Raw genomic sequence first — 24,754 nt, 5'->3', positions numbered from 1 at the left:
TCCAGCATTCAGACTCCTGCACAAAACTTCAATCATAAAACAGCATTGTTATGAATCTCAGCATCCTGCCGACAGCAGTGCTGTCAGTGGGGATATTGTGTGTCTGTGTGTGTGTAAGTGTCGGTGTGGCCCAAATGACTTCACTCTCATGCTGATAGCACGTCACACCAAGAGCAAGTAATAGCAACAGAACAGCCCATGGCATTCTTCTGACTCATAACTACAAGCACACATCACCGTTGGCTAACCTCTGCTTCAATAAAGGTTGGTGATATCACTTAACAACATTTAATTATACGCCTATTTCTTTGTTATGTCTCTGTCACGTTAGGTTAGAAATTTTCTCCAAACCTCAACCTCAGCTGAAACGCAAGTAAAAACATATTTCAAGCTTAGTTTCACACTGATGGCTGCCACTTAATAGTGCCACTAATATTTAATGCTAACCTGGTATGGAACCAGGGTGGAAAAAGTTGGCTTGCAGTAGGGTGTAAATCCCCAGAGTAATGTAGTCGATCAGTAGGTAATAAATCAATTTGATGTTTCTAATTCAGTTTATAATTCTGCTAAGCACAGGTTAAAGGAGAAGGAAAACACTTAAAATAAAATGCCTAGGATCCATTTTCAAATCATACTTGCACAGCTACTGCGATCATTAAGTTGACATTAGGTAAACAGCAATTTTACATTTTGTGATTGTTTCTGCAAACACGTTAAAATATTCTTTACCTCGCTGCTAAACGGTTTAATGACAAGCTAACGCGAAAACGAAGAGTTTGCAAAGGTCGGGAAAGCTATAAAATCCCTGACGAAGAGAAAGCTTGTTTAGTTTGGTTTTTGTGAAATGACAGCTGTGTTTGGATATAAGGTTGTTGATAGCAGCACTTCATAAAACATGTGTGTATTCCCCCTTAATGTGCCAGAAATTAATCTGCTGTGTGGTATTGTTTGATTGCTTGTTTATTTCTTGGAAATGCAAGCGTTTCCAAGAAAGTGTCTCTGATTTTAGTCACTGTATGTTTGTCCTGCACTGAGTATACAGCATTTCTGTGTGTGTGTGTGTGTGTGTGTGTGGCTGTCTGTGTCTATGTTTAAATACCATTCACTGATATATTTTGCTTGTAACATTAAATTACTAAATTATTATTAAGTCATTAGTTTATCACTGTCAACGGGGAACTAAATACATATGTCTCCGAGTAACTCAGCTGGCTGGGATCCGTTCTAATTATTATTATTATTATTATTATTATTATTATTATTTCGACCTTGCTAGTCCGTCATGGCATAGATTCAACAAGGTGCTGGAAACATTCCCCAGAGATTTTGGTCCATACTGACTTAATAGCATCACTTAGCTGCTGACGTTTTGTCACAAATTTGAGTACAGTGAACTCGTTGTCAGACTGAGATGATTTCAGCTTTGTGACATGGTGTGTTATCCTGCTGGATAACAGGCATCAGATAATAGATACAGTCATTTTTCTGCCTGTTTATAACGGGCCATGACACATACTAAATACTGGATGACACATCATTATGCAACCGAACAGATTTTTTTTTTTTGTACTTTCAAGTCACAATTTCCGGTGTATCTGTGGCTCAGTACAGTTAACTTTTTTTTTTCTTCCTGCAATATAAAATTAAATAACATTTTTGTTTGAAGAATCCACAAAAATCCCAACATGTTTGAATCCTGATTATATGGTCATCAGCTATCAAAAGAACATTATACAAAAAAGTACGTGACCTCATTAAAATCGGTCATTAAAATCAATTTCATATTGTTCTATGATATCTTTTTAAGTATGGATCAGTTTAACAGTCATCAAGATGCATTCATGGAAATTAACAACAGCGCTGTCTTGTAGCAGGACTGGCTTTCATCATCCATCAAGGCAATGACTCCCCGACATGTACCAGTAGTTTTAGCTGCCTAAATCAGAAAACCAGCAAACACATGCACTGACACTTTGATAAAAACGTGTTTTACCGTTTTAACCGGTGTGGCCCCAGGTCAGATCAGATCAGTTTCGCACACTGACGGCTGAACTTTAAATCCATCTGAACTTGTCGAGAGTATCAAAGTATTTTTGTGTATGTGTCAGTGTGTCTGAGAGACAAAAAAAGGAAGAGACCACAATTATCTGAGGTCACAATCTGTCTGCTGCCTGGCTCCAAACCTCTAAATTCATTCTTCCCTGTCTCACACTTGACTAAAAACCTTCTGATCTTCAACGATGGCTAATTCTACAAACCCAGAGGTTTGATCTTGCTTAATTACAGCATCCACATACACGCACATGCACACACGCACATGAACACACATATACGGGGGCTATAAATGTGCACAATTCGCTTTTAAGGGCAGAACAGGCTTAATTGCGCAAGTACTTGTGGTAAGACCACAACCGGTGTGTGTGTGTGTGTGTGTGTGTGTGTGTGTGTGTGTGTGTGTGTGTGTGTGTGTCTAGTGAAAAGGAGATAAAAGGGGAAACAGTTTTTTTTTTTTTGAAATCAGGAAATTAAGATCTGCCAAATGGCTATGGACCCCCTCAAGGCTTCTCATTATGGGGTTAAAGTGATACACACATAAACCCAAGCACAACACACACACATAACTCCAACATGGCAGCGTTTGAAGACTCTTGGTGTCTTCTGACAGTCTGCTTTACCTCTTTCAACCCGCACGCTGTCTCTCTAACCTCAGCTTTCTCTGTCGGGGCAGGTCTAAGATGAAAGTAAGCCTTTAACCCCCCCAAGGGTATTAATCTTCTAACGATCCTAAAATCACCGATAAATAACCCTTGTGTCTTTAGCTGTGTCATTACTAAGTAAGAGTGTAAGCTGCTCTTAGTTACACAGCAAATGTACTGTGTATGAATCACAGTCCAGCATTGTTCATCTGTAGTACATTTTTACAGTAGTAAACATTTTCGAGAAGCCTTTTGGTGCCTCGCTGGCTTCATTAGCTCTGTCTTCATGTCTGCTTTTCATTTGGTTGCATCTGATTGCTGTTTTTGTTAGCGGAAGAAATTAAATGTGCAATACCACAAAGCGAGGGGGCGGCAATTTATCTCGCTTTATTTCAAAAATGCACAATTTCAAACGCATTAACCTTAAACGCATGTAACACTAATCAGCAAGACCTAAAGAAGGCATCTTTTGCCAAAGCTGTTTGGCCTACAGTGACAAGTATAATGCTGTAATGTTGCTAAAGATCCAGAGCAGAACTTCAAAGCGGGTTAAAGTCTGTATTGATATGGACTGCAACAAAATGTGTCAGCTAAATGTGATAGACTTACTTAAAGTCATTATGGTGATGTTTACATCCTGCAGGTGAAAGGAGATGTTGGTCTTTGGAAATTCCCATAGATTACATCATACAAGGACTAAGTAGACAGGCTCCACGTCTTTCTTGCTAATTCCACTTGTCCTCTTTTTTGTGCAAGTGAAGCAATGTACCACTCATAGACGTGGCTTAATGTGCTCAATATGCTTGAATTTTTGCAGTAATGCTTTAGATTTTAATGCATAAGTAAATTATATATGTTCAAAGAAAACACTAAAGGCTGTCAAGTGTGTAAGTGTGTGTAAGTCCAATGATTAGTTTATGCGATCTACTTTTTTATGGGAAATGGACTAATTCTATCTATCGTGTCAACAATCACTATTTGGACGGAACAGACAGTCGCAGTCTGTTCAGTCTGAGGACTGAAATTCGTATGAGTTGTATAGTGGACTAATTACAAGTCGTGATACCATAGCTGTTGGAAGCTATGCAAGTGATTCTGTGTGTTTTTGTGTGAGGTCATGCTACACTTACTGGAGCAGAAATGACCACAAATGTGGTTCAGAGTACTTTGTCCAGTGTTTACGTGAGGATGTCCACCCTGAGAACGTGAGCAGACAGGCTGTGTGTGCAAGCTGTTAATTTATTAACTTAAGTTAGTCAGAAAACCGAGTCCTGTAGCATGTGTGTGAAATTGTAAAAAGACGTATTTTAACTTGAACCAAGACAATTTTCTAATAAGTTGTTTTTGTGATCAGGTTTTGTCAAAATAAACTAAACGGAATGAAGAGAAAACTTGAAAATGATGCCAGGTGTATTTGTGCTCTTCAACCCATCTTGTTGAAGATACAGACTTTCTTAAAAGTGCAAATTCTCATATATGTAATTTCAATCCAACTTTACCTGTCAATGTAGCTGTCTAGTTCTTTAGATGTTAATTCCAATGAGATCATTTAGTCAGGGGATTATTATATTAGTATATAAAAATGCTACATCTGAAACATAGTGCTAAAGTTTTTCATTATGTAGTACAATGAGGGGATTGTCTGACCGGTCCTAAATTCACTCTTCAGCATCAGCAAAAACTAGAAGAGTCCTACAGCAAAGCCCCAAAGAGAGTCATTATGGAGTAAGCCTAAGATTAAGTAAGGAGAAAGCAGAAAGTAAGATGAAAGACTGTGGCTAACTTCACAAGGGTCCTTGGAAAACTGACGTTTCAAGCATCTTTAGTCCCAATCACCCAGGCCAAGAGACCTGCCTGTGACCACCTGGCAACCACTGGTTGTTTGTAAAAAATCAGCATTTCCCAAGTGGTAGCTGGAAGTTGCTTGGTGAAACTGATCACCAAGAGGTATTTGGTGCTGCACTGAAGACCTCATTGTGATTGCTTTATTTGTTCGCAGACTGCCAGAGTCCCCTGTATTTTGCTTGGAAGATGCCAACTTGTCTGCAAATACAGCTCACTAAGTGGTTTAACTTTCAAGATTGCAACCCAGACTCGAAACAGACCACTGAGTTTCAAAGTAAAAGAGGCTGATGGTTAGTTAGCATGTAGGTAGTCCACCATTTGTACACCTGTTTTTAGATCTGTTATAGGCCATAAAGATTGTCTGATTGTCACTCTATATGTAATTTGTTCTCACCAGTGGTCAACCAGTGTTTTAATACGATCTTTAGTGAACCCAGTGATGATGGTAATCATCTTAAACATTGCTCTTTCCTGATGCTGGCCTCTTTCTCCTCTGTGTCACTGATTTAATTCCTTTCATTAAGCTTTTTCTGGGAAATACGCCACGTATATTTCACTCCTTCCTTCTGTGCTCTCCTACGTCTGTATCATTAAGCAATGTTACAGATGGATTGTGTGGAAAATGGCTTTTCAGCAACAGTGTTTAACCCTGTAAAGGATATTTATTACCCTGACTTCCTGCCCCGTGAAGTATTAGGCCAATCAGTGGCCAGGGAACAAAGCCAACAAGCTAGTCAATGTAGAAAATGAAGAATTTGGTAAGAGGATGGTTTGTGGTCTCTTGAAAAGCACTTAATTTCTGATGACAATCAAATCAGCAGCAGGGTCCAGCCTTTTTTCATCTTGGGATTTCTTGGTTTTTCTAAAAGGAAAAATCTGTTTCCCATTTAGATCGTTCCTTCACTCTTCCTCCCACTTTTTCATCTAACCGACCCCTTTTCCTGTCCTAATGACATTTTTAATGATCCTTAAACACGATGTAACTTCTTGTTATACAGATGAAAGTACATGTTAAAACTAAATACCTAATAGTCATATACTTTATATAATGTTTAAGTGATGCCAAAATTAATTCTTAGTGTCATAAAAATGCAAATTTAGAAACAATTAAAGTTTTGCAAGAAAACCACAATTAGTACTAATGCATTCCTCATATTAAAAAAGAAATCAAACTATCTAATATAGCATATCCAGTATACCTGAGGAGAATTATACTTCAATTTGAACATCTATAAAAAAAAAAAGCAATGTTGGTCTTTTTAACCAATAAACCTGCCAAATGCTGCCATAAACACATTCCTACACAATCCAACCAGGTCATAAACAAAGTTCCAAAGTTAATCAGCGTTCTCTGGAGGAGCTCTATCCCTAAACAGGCAAATGATTTGATCCCTTAACAGAGTAGGGCTCAACCTGCCAAATCCAGGCACAATTTCAAACACATGTAACACAGTCTGACTGCCTTAAACTATCTTGTTTGTCTGCATGTGCATCCAAGAAGCACAACACCTCAAACCCATCTGTTTTCTTGCAAACCTAATGGCAGCTCTATTTCAGCATCACCATCTTTAAGCCTCCGTCAGAACACAAGATGTCTTCACTTGATGTCTTTTTATAGAAGATTCCACCTATTACAACATCTGATTTCTAGTGCATTTTTTAACATGTTAAGGAAGTTTATAGTTTTAATACATTCCCACTACATTAGCCCTGAATCACAACAGACTGTATACAACTTTATACCAATTACCAACCGACAATTAGTTGTGATCAGTTAAAATGTAAACTATAGTGTTGGGATATTATGCAAGTCAATTATCGGTTTTCTTATAGGTAGTAAAACTTCAGTGGCGTGGGTTTCTAGATAAAACAGAAAGCAGAAAACCACACATTTTGTGGATTTCCCCACTATCAAGTTTCTGTAGTCTGTCATTTAAACCTCCACCATCTCCGATAAACAACCTACTTTAACAAGACTTACATAGCACAGATTTTTATTTTCACCGAAACTGGACGACTGTACGTCTTTTTATACATACGTTGTTATGTTTTGTGACAGGTTTTACACTCAAGAGGATAAATCACTGAAACGCAGTAGAATAAAGTAAAATTTCACAATGCAACCTCAAATTATAAAGAGATTAAAACGAGATTATAAGCATAAAACCCATACTGCACGAGCCTATAATTATCAGGGGGGGAAAAGAAATAAACTATTCTATTCAGTGTAACACCATGTCATTAACTGAACAGTGGCCATAATCAGCTACCTGCACTTAACAACCTGCTCGAAAAGCATAAAATCACACTTTACTCCTAAACAATGTGCAGCTTTCAAAATTAATCCAACTATGTGTTTAAAAATGAGGCCATTTTGCTGTCATTTCATATTTAGGTATCCTCAGTAATCATAAACTCACCAACTGTCTTTCTTTTCTCCAGTGAATTATGAAGAAGGAATGTGCTGCTGGCATTTTGTCTCCTTTGAATGATTTGCAGGCAGCTGGAAAGTAAATAAAGGGGTGGTGGCAGCAGGCCTGTCACTCAAATTAGACCAACCGCTTTCACCTTCAGCTGAGTCAGGCCATCAAAAACTCAATCAAAACTTCTATTAATGGATCTCACTGACTTCTTGTACTAGTCTTTAAAAAAAAAATTAAAGTTTAAAAGTCTTGACAAGTCTTTGAGAAAGTCAAACTCACTGAATGAAGTAGCCATCAAGACTCACTATTGGGGAACTAAATGAGCCGGAAATAAATACATCTGATTTGCAACATGATTACTGTCTTAAGTTTGATGTGAAAATAAACGCTGATTAAAGGGATTTCCAACTCTGGAGACATACCCAAACCTCAGACAACAGCTGGCTCTTGCCTCCTCACTAAATATCCATTTACTCCAATCCCACCCAACAGCATCATCCGTGCTTTTATCAATTCGAGCTGCGTTTTCACAAGAGCGTCAAAACATGCTTTGCTGCAACTTGAATTTCCACCAACAAATCAGAGTGCAATTCTACTGTGACATGGACACGCAGCAAGTGCAGTGACTCAGATATCATCTAGAGAACCGTGATTCGTGTAAACATGTGCCGCTAAGAGACGCGATGACGAGAGCCAGCTCGAAGACGGACTTGAGTCCTTGATGGTGAATAATGTCCATATTTTTTAAGCACAACAGAAACACACTTTCAATAATTTGAACGCACAAAGCGAAATGTATGTTTATGTGCATGCATGTGTGTGTGTGTGTGTGTGTGTGTGTGTGTGCGTACATGTGTGATGTTTCTTCATGTCTCTTCATCTTTTGATTGGTTTAATTACAGACTTACTGTCAGCTTCCCACTCAATGCGCAGGAAAAACAAACTCTTAGGGCACATGAAAAGAAGTCGCGAATGCCTACACACACACACACACACATGCAGCACACACCTATCACAGTTCAAGTCAGTCACCGTGCTCTTTGATTCTCTGCCTGCCGGTGATCTGTCTTTCATCGTCTCCACTCCTTGATCCCTTGTTCTCTCTTTAGCTCTGCCGGTGCATAACATCTCTCTCCCTGTCTCCACGTCTGTCTCTGTTTATTTTGCATTGACTGTAGGTGGGAAGCTTAATCTTCTACCTGAAATTCCTCTGTATGTCTTATTCCTTCTCTCAATACACCTACAGTAAAGAAAAAAACAACTTTCAAAAATTAGCATAAATAGGTTTTTGGGGTGTGCCCCTTAAAAAAGGTTTCACTGGCCTTTTTGCTCCTAGAAGACACTGTGCTGTAACAAAGAGTGTTAAAGAGTGTTTAATGATCAAATCAAGCTCAAATCAACAGCGGACAAGCTTTTCATTAACAGCAATGACTCATTTGATGTGATTAGCAAGAATTTAGCCACACTCATAATCAACAGAGCGAGTGCCTTTTAAAACTCTGGCTCAAAGTAGAATCAATCTGCACTGTTCATTGCTACTTCTACGATTTTAAAAAAGGAACCATATAGGTGTGCCTTCTAAAAGCTTTCAGATTTTTCAAGCGGCTGAAATTGAGGGATAATTTAAGTCTTTTGAGCCGAAGCTTGTCATGATGGATGGATGTGGTTGTGAGAGAAGGGAAATCTTCAAAGCTAAATTCCTAGTCAATCAACCCAAGACTCCAAATTTGGGAATTTAAAGATTTACATAGAGGTATTTGCAAACCATCAAAGGCACACTTTATGCCTTCATCTGCCATCACTAACAGCCCAAGGAGGGCCCATGCTATCATAGATCTTACAGCTCATATGTTCAGCTGCACAGGTGCCCAACTTAGTGCACTGATGACACGGTCCCACACAGACTCTCCACCTGCAAAATGTCTCAACAACCAAATGAGAAACACTAGATTTGGAGATGAAAGCATCCTCGATGCCCATGAATTCCTCTAATTGACAACCAGCAAAGGACAACCTATTTTAACTTCATCTTAAGGCACAAACGTTCTTGCATGTGTTTATCCGAACTTTGATTTCTAAAACCACTCTCAGCATTTTTCCATAATGTAAGACACAAAGTGCCAGATCGCTCTCTCCACAGACTCTACATGAAGGACATTGATGTAGTAGGTTACCCATACACAGGAGGAATTGTAAGTAGACACAAATTAGACCACAAACCCCAATTTGATTAAAACTTCCCTCTCTGGGGTCTACACGGAGAGGATTTAGTATTGGTTTGTTGAACTGCCTTCACTGTGCATGGGGAAATAATAGCGGTGAGAATGAAACCTATGATTAGAAAAGCTTTCTTGCTTTTATGTTCCTTTGCTGGGATTATTACAAAGTATTATTGCAAAGATAAAATGCAATGAAGTGGAGCTGCTACTTCTCATTTTGTTTGGGACCCCCTGGAAGCCCATGACGGAGCGCAGAAAAGAAGAACCACTGCCCTGTTTTAAGCTGTTGACCCATAATGAGTAATTAATGCCCCCCCCCCCAAGAGTTTGGGAGGGTCAGTTTTTCACTTCACTCTTTATCACAATAGTATCATAAATGCCATTGGACTTATTTTATAATTTTGTCTGTAAAATTACAAAACAATTCTCATATTTTAGGATCATATGATTTAATTTAGGTGGCATTTAATATTTGCTGTATCTCTTCACACAATACACAATCATTTATTTGTGTATGTGCTTTTAAGAATCTCTGCAGACTTAAATGTACTTTTAAAAATAAAAATATTACTTGGATTTTCATTGTTTGTACTTTAAATTTACTTTCAATTTACTTTGATGCTATAACGTTTTTGTGTGTGTGCATATTCACAGAGCTAACCTTTTTATTATACAAGGGTAGAACTAAGCTAAAGCTTAAAATCAAATAATTTATCTACTAATGGAATATATTTTAAAAGTTTTGAAAGCTGATGAACTGACACATTTATTTTACAACTAATGCAAAACTAATGCAGAAAAGTAATAGTAAAAAAATTTATCTAGCCTACTTTTTCAGCTCTAAAAGCAATAAATGCCTCCTAAATAAATGGAAGTATTAATTTGTGGATAAATGGGACCTAGATTTTTATGTTCTTCATATAAAGCTATAAGCAATATATTGCATATTATGCAAAATGCACAGGGTCACTGTAACTCTTACACATGTTCCCAGTGCTGTAAGTTTGGCTACAAGACTCCACCAAACAGCTGTATCATAAATTGTCCCGCTAACTAAAATAATGAGCTGAAATAACTTCACTACCATAAGTAAACTCCAAATGACGTGTTTTAGTTGAGTTTCCTCTTAGATGTGTGAAGCATTTACGAAACATTCAACCCCAGAAGGCCTCCTGAGCTCTATAAATTTCTCCATGGGGGGAAATGGTTATGCTTCCTCTATTGGAATCAGCTGTGACATCTAGCATAAATTTAAACATTAAACTTTCACAAGAAAAACACTTGCAATGATAACACGCCAAAAAAGCGAGTAAGTAAACAAATTTCCCATTCACTTCAGCCTAGTATAGGATGATCATGACTACAGGCGCTGGCTTTGTTAGTTTTTCTACCTTCATCCCTTTAATCCTCAGAAACCATATTAACTTCTTTTGAAGATGAGTTACAATCCCTCCTGTTTCTTCTCTGTGTATCCTTTGCCTTTCTACATGAAAGATTCAGTGGCAGAAGAGATGTCTGCACCGGGAGCTGCAGGGGAAAGAGAGAGAGAGAGTGAGAGTGAGGGGAAGAGAGAGTCAGGGTGAGAGACACAGAGACAGAGAGAGAGGGGGGATCGAGACGGATTGATTTCCACCTCCAGCAGCTTCAGTTCAAAGCCAGCCAGCAGACTTCAGAGGCTCGGCAGGACCCGGCATGTCCCCAGCCGGGCCGAGCTGCCTGTCTGCGGGCAGGACTTCCCCTGGGGGGCCCGGGGCCCGGGACAGTCAGGCGGCACCAGAAAAACAATTACGCAGACAGACGAGAAAGTTGTGCGAGGTCACAAACGCGCACTACCTCAAGTGTCACAGGAAAAATAACGCCGTGCACTGTAAGTATGACGTGGCTTGTTATTCATAGAAGCTCTAAAATGATTGACTGAGACGAAATTAATAATAGAAATCGCTATCCGTTTTTCAAATCAAAGTAATCAGCACAGTACTTAATCCAATTCATTATCAACCATTCATCACGAACCAACTGAGGTCGGAAATGTGAAAAATGTGAGAAATGGAAAAACAATCAAATTTTTCTACCACCTTAGGCTAAAACCTTTGCATCAACACGTACAGTGAGCTACCTTTAACATGCTCCACAATCATCTAGCTATATGCTTGTCACACACTCACTGTTAGAAAATGTATTTCTTGAAGCTGTCATTCCTGCAAATCATAACATTGAAAATGTTTTCATTCAGCCGTGTTCACTATAAACAAAACTATTTATTACTAGATAATTATGCCTTGCGCCAAAATCATCCTGTCAAGTGTTTATATGACAGCAGAAAGATTTCTTTGTGCGCTGTTGTTTTAAGTCACTTCTGAAAAGGAATTGCCGGTGTGATAATATGCCATGGTCCACTGATTCTTTATCATTTCCCGTAAAACAAAATAAAAGCAACAATTCGTGCATTTCCCCTTTGAGTGAAAATTACAGTGAAGCACATGTCTGCCTGGCATAAAAAAGTGCTGCTCAGGAATTTCCCCGAGTGTTGCAGCAATCCGTCCTTGCATTCCTGAGAGCGGAGCTGATCACTCTTCTTACCTGGAGCTCAGGAGCGGGGCGCACTGGTTTGGTTTTTCCCCTGCGCTACCGGCTAAGCTGCCCGATGATCAGTCCCGGTAATTGGTGATCAATCTCGAGCGTGGAGCCGGGTGAGCATCGCCGAGGGACTGACTCTAAGAGTTGTCTAAGAGTTTTTACTCCGCAAAGTCAAATTGTGCCCCAGCCTCTGCGCCGCTGCTTGTCGGTGCGTCTCCAGGCTCCTCCTTGATAAGAAAAAAGTGAGAAGTTTTCTCCCCGCCCTGGATAAGAAACGGATTAACGTGGCCCAGGTAGACTATGTTTTTCAGTCGGGGCAATTAATGTGCTACAGGCTACAACTCGACTCTGCCATCTAGCGTTCATAAGACCACAGTGGCATGACTATAGTCTTAAACAAGTCTATGGTCGTCATGAGGGAAACAAGAAGCTCAGTTATAGTTTGCACTGAAAGTCTAATTAGTAACAGAATAAGGTCACTAAAGGTCACTTTGTGTACATTTAATAATTCATAAAAGTGTCACCACAACTACCACATCCACCTCTGTGACCTCAGCTACTTCATTCCACTTCACTTGGCATGGTGTGAGATCATGCAAGTTGTTTATTCATGTTTTTATTTTGAAGTGGCAAAGTTGAACATGCTAATATTTTCATTCAAAGTCACCAAGATGGACACGATTATAAATGACTACATCTGAGCGAGAAATCAGATTTGGAGACAAAGAGGGAAGGCTGAGATGGTTTGAAGATGTGCTGAGGAAGGATCGTGGATAGACTGGACGTTGAAAGACGTAGAAGATGGAGCTGCCGAGGCAGAAGAAAAAGAGGAAGGCCTCAGAGAAGGTTCATGGATGTAGTAATGGAGGATACGGAGGGGATTGGTGTGACAGAAGAGGATGCTCAGGATAGGGTGAGATGGAGGTAGATGATCCGCTGTGGTGAACCCTAAAGAGAGCAGCTGAAACAAGAAGGCTAAACAGTGAAGGAATAACAACAGAACATCAAACGACACATTAAACAATAAATGATAACCACAGTATTGCTACTGTAGATGGATAAACAAAAGTTGCACATTAAGACTGAAAATATACAATTAAACTTCTTAATATAAACACCCTGCAAATACCCCACCGCCACAAACACACACACATACACACACGCACACACAAGACATAGGTTGAGTGTGTCTGTGATGTAGCTAACTGGTGCCTGATGTCTGAGTTGGAATAAAGCTTCGACTTTAGTCTTCTTCTCCTCCTCCTCCTCCTCCTCCTCCTCCTCCTCTTCCTTTCCGCTCCTTCTCCTTTTCTCAGCCACAGGAAGAATGAGATAAAAGAGGGGCTTTGAAAACACTGGGAGGCCTGTAATTACTTACTCTTCATCTCGGTGTCCGTCTATCCGTCTCTGCCTTCGTCTTTCATGTCTTTTTTGTTTTTCTTTTATTTGGTCACTTTCTGTTTTTTCCCCCACTTTCTTTGCCCTCTTTTCATCGTCTTCTTCCTTCTCCATCCTCTTCTCTCTTTCTCTCTCTTTTTCTGTCATCCTCGCTCCTCTTTTGGAGCCTCATTGATGTCTGTCCAGGGCTTCCTGACTGAAACGGAGGATGAGAGGAGAAGAGATTAGATGAGAGGAGGGGATAAAGAGAGGATGAGGAGGGGATAACAAGAAAAGTGATGAATTCTGCTGAGAGAACGATGGCTGCTCTGTCACACACCGGACAAAAACACATATTAAGCAAAACCTGTATTTACTGCAGTAGATGGTGGAGCACACTTTAGTTTAGATAATATGACATAGATGATGAAAGAGATGCTTTAATGAGACAAGCTGGGACAGATGAACCATAATGCAATGAAAAGAAACAGAAGCAGATGTCATGAGATAAAGGATTTTTTTTTGTTATGTAATTTTCTAAATAGACCATGCAATTTATCTAATACGTCTTATATGTGGAAAATGTAGTGCATCTTATAATGAAAAGCAAGGTTTCAAATGAATGAAGCCTTAGTTATCATGCTCTAATGGCTCCTCTGGTCTGCATTCGAATCAAGACAATATCCTTATTTCCGCCTGCTAAATGTGAACTATGTAGTTCAACAGGATGTATTTGAAAAACACAAATCTTCCTGACATTATGTGAAAAAGTATTTAAAAAAGATCTCAGAAAGCAACACATCATGACATGATCTAAAGAAACTCAAGAACAGATGAAGAAGAAAGTCATTTAGATCTTTCAATCCAGGGTTGCAAAGCCATTTCTAAGGTTTTGGTTCTCTAGTAAACAACAGTAAAAACCATTATCCACAAATGGTGAATCTTTCCAGTAGTGGCCGGTCTGCCCAAATTACTCCAAGAGTGGTGCACTGATGACTCATCCAGATCACAACAAATTCAATAACAAGATCTAAAGTACCTCAGGCCTCACTTGTCTCAGTTAAGGTCAGTGTTAATGATTCACCAATAGCAAAGAGACTGGGTCATTCATGGGAGCGTCCTGAGGTGAAAACTAGTGCTGACTAAAAAGGACCTGAAGCAGCAAAGCATAAGAAGAACATGCTCTCTACCAAAACAGTTAATGCCCTGAAGCTCAAGTTATTCAGCAGAACAATAGTACAAAACACACCAACAAGTCCACTCAAAAAACAAATCTTTTGAATGAGTTTTGGATCGGCCTAGTCAAAGTCCAGACTAAGATCCAATTGTGTTGCTTTGGCGTGTCCTTAAACAGGCCATTCATGCTTGAAAACCCTCCAATGTGGCTGAATTAAAACAATTCTGAAAAGAAGAGTGAGCCAAAATTCCTCCACAGTGATGTGAAAGACTCATTGTCAGTTTTCGCAAATGCTTGAGTGCACTTCTTGCTGGCACAACCGGTTATGTTTTAGCAGGCAAATACATTTTCACACAGGGCCAGGTAGGTTTGGATAACCTTTTCCCCTTAATAAATGAAATCAGCATTGAAAAACTGCATTTTGTATTTAATCCGTTTATCTTTGTCTAATATTAAAATGTGTTTGATCGTTTGAAGCATGTGACAAAGATGCAAAAAAAAAAAAAAATAGACAGCTCTGATAATTTTTCTCCTTTTAATAATACATGGCATGAATGACATGTGATTGTTATTTATTCACTTCATGTTTTTTTCTAATTTATTTTTTGGGGTCTGTCTTTATAAAATATGCTAAACAAATTAGGTTTACAGCTACCACTACTTGATGAACAAATCTAATCATTGGCAGAATATATTTAGGCTCTACAAAGTCTTAAAATGCATTGATGTAGGACATCTCAGTTTCAAAGAATCACAAGAGCACAGCATCTGTCACAGAATGCCTACCCTGTTTATAACCCAGCTAAGCTCCAATCAAAGCACTGTAGCTCTGAGAAGACAGAAGTCAGCGGAAGCCTAATTTGTTTGGTATATTGAATTAGGATGACTTCAGTTTACCACCAAAACACACTTCTCATGCCTTTTATAAGGCTTAAATGTCCAAAAAGCGAAACAATATTTTAAAAAATCCATAGATGAGTGCAATATTTAAAAGACAGAATAAAAATGCAACCACTGATCTCTTCTGATTCATATTAATAACCACAACCACAAATTATACAGGCTTTCCACTTGATCTCAGGGTTACTGTGTAAATGGAATCATGTTTCAATATTATTATGAGTAGTCAGAGTCCACAGAAAATAAAAAAATAACTTTGTATGTGTCACATCGCAGGTAGACAACACCTCTTGAGCATTGTTCTTTTTGTTACACATTAAAAAAGGTGTGGAATGCGCACGCTGTACTACTGAAACTGCCTACAACAGACTCTATGACCTTGCCATTACCCCTGGAAGTCTTTCAGTGAGAACACACACACGCACCACTCTTCAGTGAGGAAGCAAGAGCCGGTTGCCATGGTAACTGTCGTGTCAGCTAACCTACTTTTGCATGAAGGAAAGTCATTGGCGGCTGAGAGAGAGGTGTATGGTATAGGTTTATGGTAAAGATCCACCCATTTACACATATACACTCACACGCGTCCACACATATACGCACAGTAAATGTTTATTATATTTTTATACCTAAAGCAAACAAGATTTAATCTTCCTTCAGTTTAGTCCGATGAAATTAGAACTGATAAAGATGAAGATAACATAGGATTCTGTGAAACTTTGGTGAACTAGATTTGTGCAGAAGTAAACAGCTGTAAGAAAAGCAGCAGGAGGAATGTGAATATAAATGAAGCTGAAGTGAGGTCAGCACAAATCAGGTTTATTTTCATGGCTCATCACGGCAAGAATTTCCCAGAGGACAATATCCAATTGCAAAATAACTACACTGCAGTAATAAAAACAATAAGTTATTTATTTATTTTAAGAATAAAGTGAAACATTGCAGCGCACTATGCAGTAAAATTGAATACAGAGCACAAAATACACGAAGAAATCACTCACAAGGCTGACTGTAACTTATTTTGCAAAGCACTGAGCAATCTGCCATTTTCAGACGCTCATTCCTTGGGAAATGTAAAGAAAATTCAAATAAACCCAACACAAATGTACATATAATTTACCTTACATGCAATGCACTATTGTACTAACTGATTACATGAAAAATAACACTTTTTTTTGCATAATCTTTTAGCTCATCATTACAGTATCTAATAGAGAGCATTAACATGCAAAACAACAGCATGTGCACTGCAGCAGAGAAGCACGTGGAGTGCATGTGTGTTCATGCTTTGCAACATTGTTAGACTCTGTAATTTCTCTGAGAGTTGACTAGCCCCTTATATTAGCAGAAAGCTAGTTATCATTCTTAATTGACACGTGTGCTGGTTAAACAGCATCCAGCTTTTGTCTATTATTGACAGCAGTGCATCCTACAGGGAGCCCTGACGATCCTGCTTAAATGGATTGAGGGGATTTTCATCCAATAATCATTTATGTTCACTTCTCTCTGTAGTTCCCCTCTAATTCTGAATCATTGGCTGTGAAGAATTGTGTTAAGCAGATGAAAGACACTGGGCATAAGACAGGAGTGAGTATGATAACGAGAGGGGAGGGAGACAGGATGAATTTTGGTTCACTGCCAGCACTCGTGGGCTGCTGCACTAGTGAGGTATTGAGAATCAGGGCTTGATAACAACAACATACATGTGTTTTAGCAGCTGAGTTGCATTGGATTGCTCCGTGGCTATAGACATACAAATACACCTTAGGAAATGGGAGGCCTCTGTAGATAAATGGCAAGTGGAGCTCTGTGTCACAGAGAATTTTTTTTAAATAACCCCATTACTGGCATAAAAAACAAGCCCTTGATTTCAGTCTTTTTCTAGTTAGCTGTAGAAGCTTCTTTTCCAGCTCCTTTAATATAGCCTTTACTGTGCTGTGCAGTTTTTATCTGTTTAGCTCTACACCATTCATTACCAAACACATGGACTCCAGTAAGAGTGCTTTTTTAAATCAGTATGCTTCATTACATTATTTTAACTGTGCTTCTCTGCTCTGAAATCTTCTTCAGTGTTTAAAACTTTGTACAGAATGCGTAAGTGTATTTTAACAGCCCGATACTGTCATAAAAATGAACAAAAAATCTGCAATACTGTGTCACAAACAGACACACTCACACACACACATACACTCCTTATTTCTTATTGTATCCCTAAGCTGTACACCCTCTTCTTTTCATCGTGGGTGGTAAAGAGTGGGTTCACCCTGCAACCAGGAAGGCGTCACTTTAGTCACACAGACATAGACACTCGCAAACACACAAATGAGCACAGACACACACAGTGGTCTTAATCACTCCCTGCCTCTCCTGAATGTGAGAGCAGAGCAAGTCTGAACAGGTGGACGAGCTGAGAAAGACTATGGCTGAGAAACAGACCACATGGTCATGTTATCGTCACTTCGCAGAGAGTTTAATTGACTTGTACAGAAATTTGCTGTGGATTTGTCTTGGTGACATTAACAATACTAGCCAAACTTAACTTAAACATAACTTTAAACTAAAGCCAGTGTACTGATTTAGCTTACATGATGTAGATTTGTAATGCGATTTGGCTAATGAGTAATACATGGACCCCCCCAACACACACGCACACATACATACACACATTTCCTTGTCCTTTGTCTAGTTTGTGCTCATTATATAGCATATGCCAGGAATAGGTCAGTGGAAATGTTACAGATTTCTTTCCCTGTATCTTTAAATAAAGGTCATGTCATTTCATAGGAAATGGCATTGTAATCATCTTACCATGTTTCTAATGTAGCGCTGTCAAAAATGTTATCTGTAAATAGAATCCTGGAATTATTCAGTGACATTCCCTTTTACAATTTGCAATGAAACTAATGATAATGAGGTTTTGCATTAGAACCATCTATTGATACCATTCATTTTTCACTTGCTTATCCAGTTGGCTGCAGCCTATCCCAGCTATCATAGGGCGAAAGTCAGGGTATACCCTGGACAGGTCGCCAGTGTATTGCAAGGCTAACACGGAGAGTCGGAAAACAAGCATAAGAAGAACATGCAAAGTCCACAAAGAAAGGCTCTGGGTGGCTGGTGGATTTGAACCCAGGACCTTCTCATTGCGCTAACCAAGTAGTTTATAATGAGGCAATTAGCTGCCCATTGTCATATGAGCTAGGCTCTGTATGTCCCCAGCCTGAATGAGCCTGAATTTGATAAGCCGTTAAAAGGATGGGTGGATCGTAACCACGGTTCTTAAAGTGTTGTCCGTAGAATAATTGCCACTTCTGAACAAATGTGCAAGCACAGCAAGGAAAGAAGGCACTACTATGTAATTAATCCAAAGTTCGTGTCATACTATAACTACTGAGCGACCATCACTCCTGTTTTAAATAATCTATTCTACCTATGATAGCAGACCACACTTTCCTTATATTAAAAATGATTAATAATGCGTGATGTATACGTTATTCCCCTGCGCCCCAGTTGTACATTGCCTCCGTAAATTGACACTGAGTCACGAAAACTTTGAGAATCTCTGACTAATTGATTTAAATTAAAAAGTCACAGGAAACGACCGCCAGGCGTCGCCACAAACCACCCTTTCCCATTCCCTCAACCATCAGCTGGATGTTGTTACTGAGGTAATCAAAATGATGTCTTCTCCTGTCAGGTAGGCATCACACAAAAAGATAGCATAGAGACTGAGATCAAGCCCGCGCCCTGTTGGTCGCATTTGAACAGAAAGGGGAACAAAATCGAGAAAAAGCGTCCAGGAATCAACTTTTGTATCTCTGGATGCTGCGAGCTGTGAGGATTTGGAGAATCAAAAACTAGGAATGAATTGTTTATGACAGGTATAAGAAGGTGAGATGGCAAAGAACCTTTCGGCCTTTCAAGGAGCGATACCAGCTTCCTTCTTAACCATTTGGAGTGAAGGTGTGAGGAGTGAGAGAGCGGGCTGCTGGTAATTACCGAGGGGGGCTGTGGAGCCGCCTGCATGCCTGTGGTGGTTCTGAGGTGTAAGGTCTCTCTCTCTCTCCCTCTCGCGCTCTCTCAGTCTTTATCAATCTGTCTTTGGTGCGTGAGCGCGCACCGCAATTGTGATCGGCGCGCGGATGATGATGATGAGAGCGTGACCTCACCGCTTTCCGCACAGCTGCTGGAGAGCGGGGGAGACACACGGAGAGCCGAGCGAACAACATAAACACGCCGAGGGAGACAGCGAGAGAGAGGCGCGGAACAGCGGAGAACATTCACAACTCAGCGGGGAACCGCTCGGCACGAGGGAACACCGTCGTCGTAGGGCGTCCGTGGACTGCTTCCCAGTCAGTCCGCCTCCCAGAATGTTCTGTGCCCCCGGTTCTTTTCTACGGTACACGAAACAGTCGCCGCGGCGTCCCCACGGACACTGAAGCCCAGATGCTCACCCTCTCCGCCGACATGGACGAGTCCTCGTCACTGCTGGATCTGCTGGAGTGTTCGGTGTGCCTGGAGCGCCTGGACACCACGGCTAAGGTGCTACCGTGCCAGCACACCTTCTGCCGCCGCTGCCTGGAGAACATTGTCAGCTCCCGGAACGAGCTCCGCTGCCCGGAGTGCCGCATCCTGGTGGACTGCGGGGTGGACGACCTGCCCGCTAACATCCTCCTGGTTCGCCTCCTGGATGGTATCAAGCAGCGGCCCCAGCGAGGAAGCGGAGGAGGAGGGGGAGTAGGAGCGGGAGGCAGGCAGTCCCTAGCCGGGGGCTCGCTGCAGGGGTACGCAGCCGGGATATCCGCCTCTCCTCCGGGCACAGCGATCAGGGAGCTTCCCGTGGCCACCAGGAGCTCTCCTGTTAAGGTTAGTCACTTTTCCCCCAATTGTGCACGATGTGGATGACGACACCTAACATCCAACACTTTCGAAAATACGTAATTTTGTAAAAAGTTAGTTGGTTTTCATTTTGCAATACGTAACGCACAACTTTAAGGTTGTTTGCACGGCACTCTGTACCGTACTGAGAAAAGTACGGGCGTTCTTTCTCACGCTTTTAATTACTGGAACTGTAGATCAGCGTGCTCATCATCCGCCTGCTCAGATATTCAGGTGCTGTGTAGTTAGATGCAAACATTCCAATTATATCCTGATTAAATAAACTGTGATTTCATGCATCGGTCATACTTCTGGTCATGAGTTGAATGAAGGGAGGAAAAAAAACTTGGAATAAGACTCTAAGTCATGGAATACATTGATCGAGAGAATGAGAACATTTCTTTCCAATGTTCATAATATGTAACTGAATGGAAAAGGAGAAATGCATTGCTGTGGTTTTCCCATACTGTTACAAAGACAGAGATGTGTAGTGACTCATTTATAATCTCTCTTGTGTTACCTAATTAAACTGAACTGAGTTTGCAAAGCAAGAGGGGAGGCAAACGTGAAGACAGATGGAAGAGGATGGGGTCACTGGTCAGTGTTACAGTTGCCATACTTCTGGTAATGTCCAGCCGCCCACAGGCTGCAGCATTCTGAGGTTTTATTACTCACACTCAATGGGAGTAGATCTGAGAGCTTTGTTTACTTCAGTGCAGCCAGCATTGTCTTATGGCTGTAACTTGTTAAAGAATATGTCAGTTAAGCAGTAAAATGTGAGACAATCTGCACTTAGCTGCAAAAATATTGACTTTTTGCTGGAATTTTCACCTGGGGTCTAAAATCTGGAAAAGCTTATGGTTTGCGGTTTGATAGAAATGCTCAGGGTTTTTCTTTTTGTTTGTTTTTGTTGTTTTTGCTTTACTGAATTCAGAAGTACCAGAATTGTGTGGTTAAACATCCTGCAATTAAACAATTTAAATGTTTGTACAAATAGCTAAAGTGCTTTAAGATGTTTTTCAAGACTCGAATTTCAGTTGTAAACGCATACTGACAGTGAAATCAGAAAATTCAACAGCTAATGGAAAAGACTGGCTAAAAACCATAAATGTGGTAAGGTGTCAGAAGGATCTTTGAAAAAGAATTTGCGACATGTTACAAAATTTATTGTGGACATATTGTGTGTGTGTGTGTGTTGGTTTTATGATAAGAACAATGAGATTTCTTAGAGCTGGAGTATACAAGAGTTTCCGTCATGAATTTAGTGAGGACCTGAGTAAGAAAGATGGTAAATGGCCTGCATTTGTATAGCGCTTTACTCAGTCCTTAAGGACCCCAAAGCACTTCACACTACATTCAGTCATTCACACATTCACACACTGGCAATGGCAAGCTACATTGTAGCTACAGCTGCCCTGGGGCGCACTGACAGAGGCGAGGCTGTCGGACACTGGCGCCACCGGGCCCTCTGACCACCACCAGTAGGCAAACATGGGGTTAGTATCTTGCCCAAGGATATTTGGCATGCAGCCAGGAGGCAGCCTGGGATCGAACCACCGACCTTCTGATTAGTGGCTGACCTGCTCTGCCACCTGAGCTACAGCCACCCCAAATGCAGAGGCAAAGAATGTTCAAGCAACTTAAAAACATTCCTGTCAGGTCTCACACCATATTCAGTGCTTGAGTTTTCTCACATTAGCTAGGCATTGTTTGAAGATGTGGAGCGCTTGAGGTGGTGAACAGAAATCCAGACCCTCAGTGACATTTCTGCCAGCACTTAAGCCTTTATTTCACTTTGCTTGTTAAACTTTAAGGGGCCTACAGGCAATTTTGGAGCTTGGAACAGCAAAAGCGACATGTGGTGATATAAGCTCTCATAATTTTAATAGTTTTATACAGAAAGTGTAGAAAGGATATTGAACTGTTAGTTTTAAAAAAGTTTTTGGACAATTGCTCTGGAGCACAAAGTGACATCTTGATTTGCAGTTTGCACCGGAAATAATGGTATCCAGAAAATATTTTATATTTGCTGGAATTTTTAATATTTAGGGTTGCTGTAGCTCAGGAGGTGACTTTACCTCCTGAGCTATGCTGGTTCAATCCACTGCCAATCCACCACCTGCTTCATCCCCAACCAGTTGCGGAAGGTGGCCGCCCCTCCCTGAGCCTGGTTCTGCCTGAGGTTTCTTCCTATTTAAAGGGAATTTTTCCTTCTCACTGTCGCCTAGTGCTTGCTCAAAGAGGGTAGCTTGACTGTGGGGGGTTTCTCTCTATTATTGTAGGGTCTTTACCTTACAACCCCTTGAAGCTATTATTGTTGTTGTGATTATGAACTATATGAATAAAACAGATTTTGGAATTTAATTGAATTCGATCCCTGGCTGCTCCCGCCTGCATGCCGAAGTATCCTGGGTCTAGATGCTGAACTCCAAGTTGTTCTCTGATGTGTTCATTGGAGTGTGAATGCAAGATAGAAAGCACTAGAAAAAGTGCTTATATGAATAGGTGTGAATGGGTGAATGAGGGATGTTGTATAAAGCGCTGTGAGTAGAAATAAGAACCACATAAGAACCAGTCCAGTTACCATTTACTTGTAAATATACACGATTTATTGAGTAATCAAGTAATCAGCAGATCACTTCAGCCGTACTAACATGGATTTCAGAAGCTGTTGTCCGAAGCAGCCACATACATGCACAGTGGACGCTTACTACTTAATTGTGGCCAGTCTGTGCTTGTTTTAGGGCCCCATGGGAGAGGACTCCACTGTGGACCAAGCTTTTATTGGTCAGTGAACACACAAACAGTCACCCGCTAGTACACGTGCACACACCTATAACCCATTAACGCCCCCCCGCAATCCCACTGCAGTCACTTTGTCCAAGTCTCATCCAGGCTCTCCTGGGACCAAGGCTTGGTGATGAAAGTGTGAATTAATCTCCTCTAACAGTGGTGTGTGTGTGTGTGTGTGTGCGTGTGCATTTGGATGCACACACCTCAACATATAAACAGCAGGGGTCTCGCAAAAGGATTTAATTCTCTCTTTGAGTGACACACTTGTGCAGCACTACCTCACAAACACACATGGTCACAGAGGGAGTCAAACAGGTGAAACAGAGCACTCTACATCATGTATTTGGGGTTGTAGATTAGAATGAATGTGTTGCTATGGAAAAGGAAGAAGAGGCAGGCATGCTGAGTCAGCAGTGAGATCTGCAATTCCCCCGCTCTTTGTGCTCCTTGAGCCTCTGTTGCCGACTTCGTGCTTTGACCAGTTAAAGTCTATCAAGACCGATAAAGTCTATTTTGCCAATCAGAAAGAGAGATTACAATCCCCATCTATAACAGTGTCAAAAAATAGCTCTTTCACATTGTTTTTACAAACCTTTACAGCGTTATTTCCTCTGCTCAAACATTTTTTGGGGGTCAAACATTCAATTGCTGTGTTGCTCTTAACTTGAAAGGAGAAATTGCATTTTTAATACATCTTAAGTAGTCCCTCAGTCGTTGTGAAGAACATCAGCTGTTGCATTTGTTTGCTCGTTGTTTTTCTTTCTTTGTTTTGCTTTGAATAGCACAAGATTTTTATAGTAAATCAATTTTAGTATATTTAGTCTCTTTCAATCTTGGCAGCATGGTGTTGTTGTTCCCTCACAACAAAATCCACCTTTCTCTGTGTGTATGTTTCTCCTTGTGTCTGCATGGGTTCTCTCCAGGTGCTCTGGCTTTGTCCCGCAGTTCAAAGACATGTGGTTAGTGGGGTTAGATTAACTGGTGATTCTAAATTGCCCATACGTGTTAGTGGTTGTTGGTCTCTCTGTGCTGTGTGACAGACTGGTGACCTATTCAGGGTGTGCTCCGCCTTTTGCCCTATGGCAGCCAGGATCGGTTCCAGCCCCTCCCCTGAGACTTTGAATTGGATAAGCGGAAGAGAGTGGATCTTTGTCAATCAACTAAATTATGTTAAGTCTTATTAAAGCACAGTAATACTCAGACTCAGTTATGGCACCTGTCTTTTATTATCAGTTCTCATACTGACTGCAGCGTTGTTCTCAATTTTCAGTTCTCTTGTTTTAGTCCTGTTTAGCATGTGTTTTAGCTAGATTTCCAGAAAATGTGTCACTGTATGTACGTTAAATTTCAGTCCAGTTGTAGATAGCCCAAAGGAAGCATGGTTGTACACTGATTAGCCCTGCCACATCATAGCAAGAGTGTTCCTGGTTTGAACCCACTGGGGCCATTCTGTGTAAAGTTTGTTATACAGAAAAAAAATCATTTATCAAGGTTTAGGTGTAAAACTAAAACCAATTTCTTGGGAAAATGGGGGAAAAAATGCCGGCATATTTATGGTCACGTTTTTCTCATGGCACAGAGTGAATCAGATCTTATTTTTGAATGTGGTCAATGTCATTACAGAAACCTATTTGATACAGAGCCTTTTGCATTGGTTTGATCAGAAATGTCTTCACTTGCTAAGTCTGAAGAGAGACAAATAAGACGTCTGCACTCTGAAGCATTAGAATGCTATCATCAGGACCTGATGATGACACTGAAGGATGACTCGCACAGATTCATGAATTTTTAGTGGCTTTCTTCTGGCAGGTTGGCCTTGGTAGGAATATGTCCTTTTAGAGTGGATTGTTTTTTGAGAGTTAGGGGTTTATG

General features: G+C 40.5%; 2 protein-coding genes across 4 annotated transcripts in view; one reads left to right on the top strand and one right to left on the bottom strand.

Annotated features, from left to right (window-relative positions):
- The window catches only part of edar (ectodysplasin A receptor), a 42,414-nt gene extending 22,633 nt beyond the window's left edge, over positions 1 to 19,781 (bottom strand). The window contains exons 1-4 of one of the 2 annotated variants that reach the window (XM_042226231.1): positions 19,666 to 19,781; positions 13,139 to 13,354; positions 11,764 to 12,721; positions 10,575 to 10,710 (exon numbers count right to left, since the gene is read on the bottom strand). In XM_042226231.1, the coding sequence (XP_042082165.1) occupies positions 10,575 to 10,580 (6 nt within the window). In that variant the 5' untranslated portion in view covers positions 10,581 to 10,710; positions 11,764 to 12,721; positions 13,139 to 13,354; positions 19,666 to 19,781. Of the gene's footprint in view, positions 1 to 10,574; positions 10,711 to 11,763; positions 13,355 to 19,665 lie in introns of both variants that reach the window. The other variant, XM_005935741.3, reaches the window with a different exon arrangement.
- The window catches only part of LOC102291765 (E3 ubiquitin-protein ligase SH3RF3), a 113,351-nt gene continuing 103,420 nt past the window's right edge, over positions 14,824 to 24,754 (top strand). Inside the window, exon 1 of one of the 2 annotated variants that reach the window (XM_005935739.3) lies at positions 14,824 to 20,077. In XM_005935739.3, the coding sequence (XP_005935801.2) occupies positions 19,658 to 20,077 (420 nt within the window). In that variant the 5' untranslated portion in view covers positions 14,824 to 19,657. The remainder of the gene's footprint in view (positions 20,078 to 24,754) is intronic. The other variant, XM_014337935.2, reaches the window with a different exon arrangement.

This window comes from Haplochromis burtoni, unplaced genomic scaffold, assembly GCF_018398535.1.
Source record: "Haplochromis burtoni strain Fernald_Lab_line unplaced genomic scaffold, NCSU_Asbu1 Contig_202, whole genome shotgun sequence".
Lineage (NCBI taxonomy): Eukaryota > Metazoa > Chordata > Actinopteri > Cichliformes > Cichlidae > Haplochromis > Haplochromis burtoni.
The sequence above is the reverse complement of the archived record's forward strand: the minus strand, read 5'-3'. Positions and strand labels throughout refer to the sequence as shown.